This window comes from Sinocyclocheilus rhinocerous, unplaced genomic scaffold (assembly GCF_001515625.1).
Source record: "Sinocyclocheilus rhinocerous isolate Xijiao unplaced genomic scaffold, SAMN03320098_v1.1 scaffold971, whole genome shotgun sequence".
Classification (NCBI taxonomy): domain Eukaryota; kingdom Metazoa; phylum Chordata; class Actinopteri; order Cypriniformes; family Cyprinidae; genus Sinocyclocheilus; species Sinocyclocheilus rhinocerous.
Window position 1 is genome coordinate 170,948 of NW_015666552.1, and position 3,790 is coordinate 174,737.

At 36.6% G+C, this 3,790-nt stretch overlaps 1 protein-coding gene across 1 annotated transcript in view; it reads left to right on the forward strand.

Annotated features, from left to right (window-relative positions):
- Window positions 1-457: 457 nt before the first annotated feature.
- LOC107732703 (insulin-like growth factor 2 mRNA-binding protein 2) overlaps window positions 458-3,790 on the forward strand; it is an 11,529-nt gene continuing 8,196 nt past the window's right edge. Inside the window, exons 1-2 of the mRNA XM_016544115.1 lie at window positions 458-587; window positions 2,233-2,364. Of these exons, the coding sequence (XP_016399601.1) occupies window positions 540-587; window positions 2,233-2,364 (180 nt within the window). The 5' untranslated portion in view covers window positions 458-539. The remainder of the gene's footprint in view (window positions 588-2,232; window positions 2,365-3,790) is intronic.

Genomic DNA, 3,790 nt, shown 5'->3' on the forward strand with positions numbered 1-3,790 from the left:
TGTCTTGGTAAACAATATGTTTGGACAATGTGTTCTTCTTGCTTTCTAATAAATTAATACATGTGGAAAAAATCCCTTAATGCCCAAACTTTGGCAAATTTGCCAAATGCGTAGCCTGTTTAAAAGTGAATGTACTGTATATTGTGTGTAGTGCTCTGTCCATGCAAAAAGGATCTAAGCCTTGTGAATTAGATGCGGACAGGGGTGCGTTTCCCAAAAGCAGCTATGGTTGCAAGTTCTGTTGTTACCAATAGAGTTCAATGAACTTGTGACCATAGTTTGCTAAAAGCTGGCTCAAATGCACCCATGGAGAGTTGTGCTGTGAATATCGCATTATTTAATGAATTATTGCATATCGCATTTTTCTTCAATATCGCACAGCCCTATTGTGTATGTATTGATTGTTCATCTGAAGTGGCAATGCTTATTTTCTTCATTTTTTTTTGTGTAGATTACAAGACCTAACTATATATAACCAGGAACGTACCATCACGGTGAGGGGAGTGGTGGAGGAGTGCTGTAATGCAGAAGTGGAGATCATGAAGAAACTTAGAGAAGCCCATGAGAATGATGTGGCTTCACTTAATGTGAGTAAATCATAGCTTTTGAGGTTTATTGGTGGATGGATGGTAGTTTGTTTATAGAGATAGGAACAGTTTTATGTGAAGTCACTTTGAAACAACAGGGGTTGTGAAAAGTGTCGTATAATAAGTTATATAGGGCCAGTATTTTTTTCTCTTCTTAAACACACTAATCCTACAACAATACTCTTGTTTGTTTGTAAATGATGAAGGAAGCCTTTAAACCTTTACTTGCAAATTGAATCCAGATGGGACTTTTAACAGAAGAATTTATCATTATTAAAGCTGAAAGCTGAAATATCACTTTAAAATTTGCATCACCATTAATTATTTTATCTATTGACAGCCCTATTTAAAGATAAAAAGTGGAGAATTATGAATGTACATGGACATGTGCTCCAAACTGTTTGTATGTTTTGATTCTTTTGAAACTGACCTGACCTGAACTGATCTCTGTGCAGTTATGTGGGAGTTGCTGTCAAAAGTAAAAGCCCATGTTTACAGAGCTTTAAACCTGTATTTTTAGAAGGATTGGGTATTTTATTTTAAAAATGTGTAATTATAAAACTTCATTGGCTGTAGAAAAATACCTTTTTTATCCTCCAAACTTCTCCTGCAATCGAATGTAGTCAAACAACCACCCAAAGAGTCCCCTTTCTTTTGTGTATTGTGACATATTCTAAAATTTTGGTAAATCAGGAGCCAGTTTTAAAGGGTTAGTTTACCCAAAAATAAAAATTCTGTCATTAATTACTCACCCTCGTGTTGTTCCAAACCCGTAAGACCTTCGTTCATCTTCGGAACACAATTTAAGATATTTTTGATGAAATCTGAGGGCTCTCTGACCCTCCCATAGACAGCAAGGTAACTACCACGTTCAAGGTCCAGAAAAGTACAAGTGAGTGTTTTCCACACTTGTGGATGTGCGTTCACGACAGTATCATTCATGACGCGAGCGTGTGGCGTCGCTGACCCAGATCCGGCGTGATGAACGCGCGTCCACAAGTGTGGAAAATGTGGAATAAAGTTATTTTTGTTTTCTTTGCACAAAAAAGTATTCTCGTAGCTTCGTAACTTTACAGTTGAACCACTGATGTCACACAGACTACTTTTGTCGATCATCTTGGTACTTTTCTGGACCTTGAACGTGGTAGTTACCTTGCTGTCTATGGGAGGGAGTCAGGTATACTTATTTCATTTATTTTATTTAAAAAAAAAATTTTTTCAAATTGCAAAATATAATTTTTTATAAATAAATTTTTTATACATTTTTGGCAATGAAACTAAATAATATATTGGCTTACAATATATTGAGCACCTCTAATCACTAACATTGCATAGTCATTCTTATTTCTGAGATCATAACCTATTCTCAATATCCATTTTGCTCTATCCACGTGAATAAAAATGTGATAAAGATCATCCTTTGCTATGTCTCAGGGTAGATATCCATCGTAAGGAGAATGCAGGAGCAACTGAGAAGGCCATCACTATCCACTCATCTAAAGAGGGCTGCCATTTAATTTGCTGATTCAGTAACTGTTTGACTAACATAAACCTGTGAAATTGAACAAGACTGATTCATTCCACGCTTTGCATAAAGTCTCACTTGTACTCTCAGATTCACATCCTTCTCCATCTCTGGTTTCAGCAGCAGACTAACATGATGCCAGGTCTAAACCTGAGCGCGTTGGGGATCTTCTCCTCTGGCTTGTCTGTTCTCCCTCCAGCCTCTGGTCTGCATGGATCTCTGTCCGCCCCAGCCAACTACAGCCCCCTGCTGGTGAGCATCAGGATGTGCATGTGTATATCAGGACTTTAAAGGGGTCATATGATGCTGCTAAAAAGAACATTATTTTGTGTATTTGGTGTAATGAAATGTGTTTATGCGGTTTAAAGGGGTCATATGATGCTTTTTTAAAGATCATTATTTGGTGTATTTGGTGCAACAGAATATGTTGACATGCTTTAATGTTCAAAAAACACATTATTTTTCAAATACTGTCATTTTTGGGTGAACTAACCCTTTAAGAACACAGATCTACCAAGATGCACAAATATACTGTGCCATTTCAGAGGATTGAATGTACATCCGTACCATTTCAGATGATGCTCTAAACAAGCAGCGTTTAGTGATGTACTGAAAAAGAATTTCAGAACTCTTGAACTACAGCAACAAGAGTTTGTTAGAACTTACCAGATAAATGAATTCAGGGACGTGAAATATTGAAGTTATTAGTTTACTGAATTATTGATTATTATTATTAATTTTTGAGTAATTGATTATTGTATCTTACTTGTGGAGTTGTCTTGTTAAAGTAAAGCTTCTGCCATTAAGCTCTGTGACTCTTTTTTTTTTTTTTACAATAATAGCTTATTATTACTACTATTAATCTGCAAATTTTAATCTCCAATTTATATGAACTACTTAGCGTACATGTTTAGGTACATTGAGGAAAAAATGGTAACCTAAAAATGGCAACATCTAAGTTAACTGGTTTTAAGTCTAAAATTGTATTTAATTTGCTTAATCAACCTAAATGCGTTAACCTAAATGCTTTACTGAACTAATTTTTATGGGTTAAATCAGGAAAAAAATAGGTCAACTTGTAGTCATCTACCGAAAGGTTTATTACTATAAAATTACTGATGCCCTCCAAGTACAGTTAAGCTTTTCAACTTGAGATATGAATATGTCGGTATGTTACCATGGACAGCAATGACATGTACATAAAGCAGTCAATGTAAATATAGAATTGTCCATCAGTAGACTTATATACTCACAATTGATCTGAATCAAGTATTGCAGAGAACAATGTAATACGGACTGACAAACACCAAACATCCTTTAACTGTTCTCACACAGTGTTTGGGTTTAACAGTGGCTTTAATCCTGTTTCTTTAATTTTAGTAAAGCAGAACTTGTTTTGCTTGGACAGACAGTGATTATCAGGCAGTGTGGGGATGTGAATTGGCATTAACTCGGTAGAACTGCATTCGTTTAATCCAGGGGTGCCCAAACTCGGTCCTGGAGGGCCGGTGTCCTGCAGAGTTTAGCTCCAACTTGCCTCAACACACCTGTCGGGAAGTTTCTAGCATGCCTAGTAAGAGCTTGATTAGCTTGTTCAGGTGTGTCTAATTAGGGTTGGAGCTAAACTCTGCGGGACACCGGCCCTCCAGGACCGAGCTTGGGCACCCCTGATCTATAA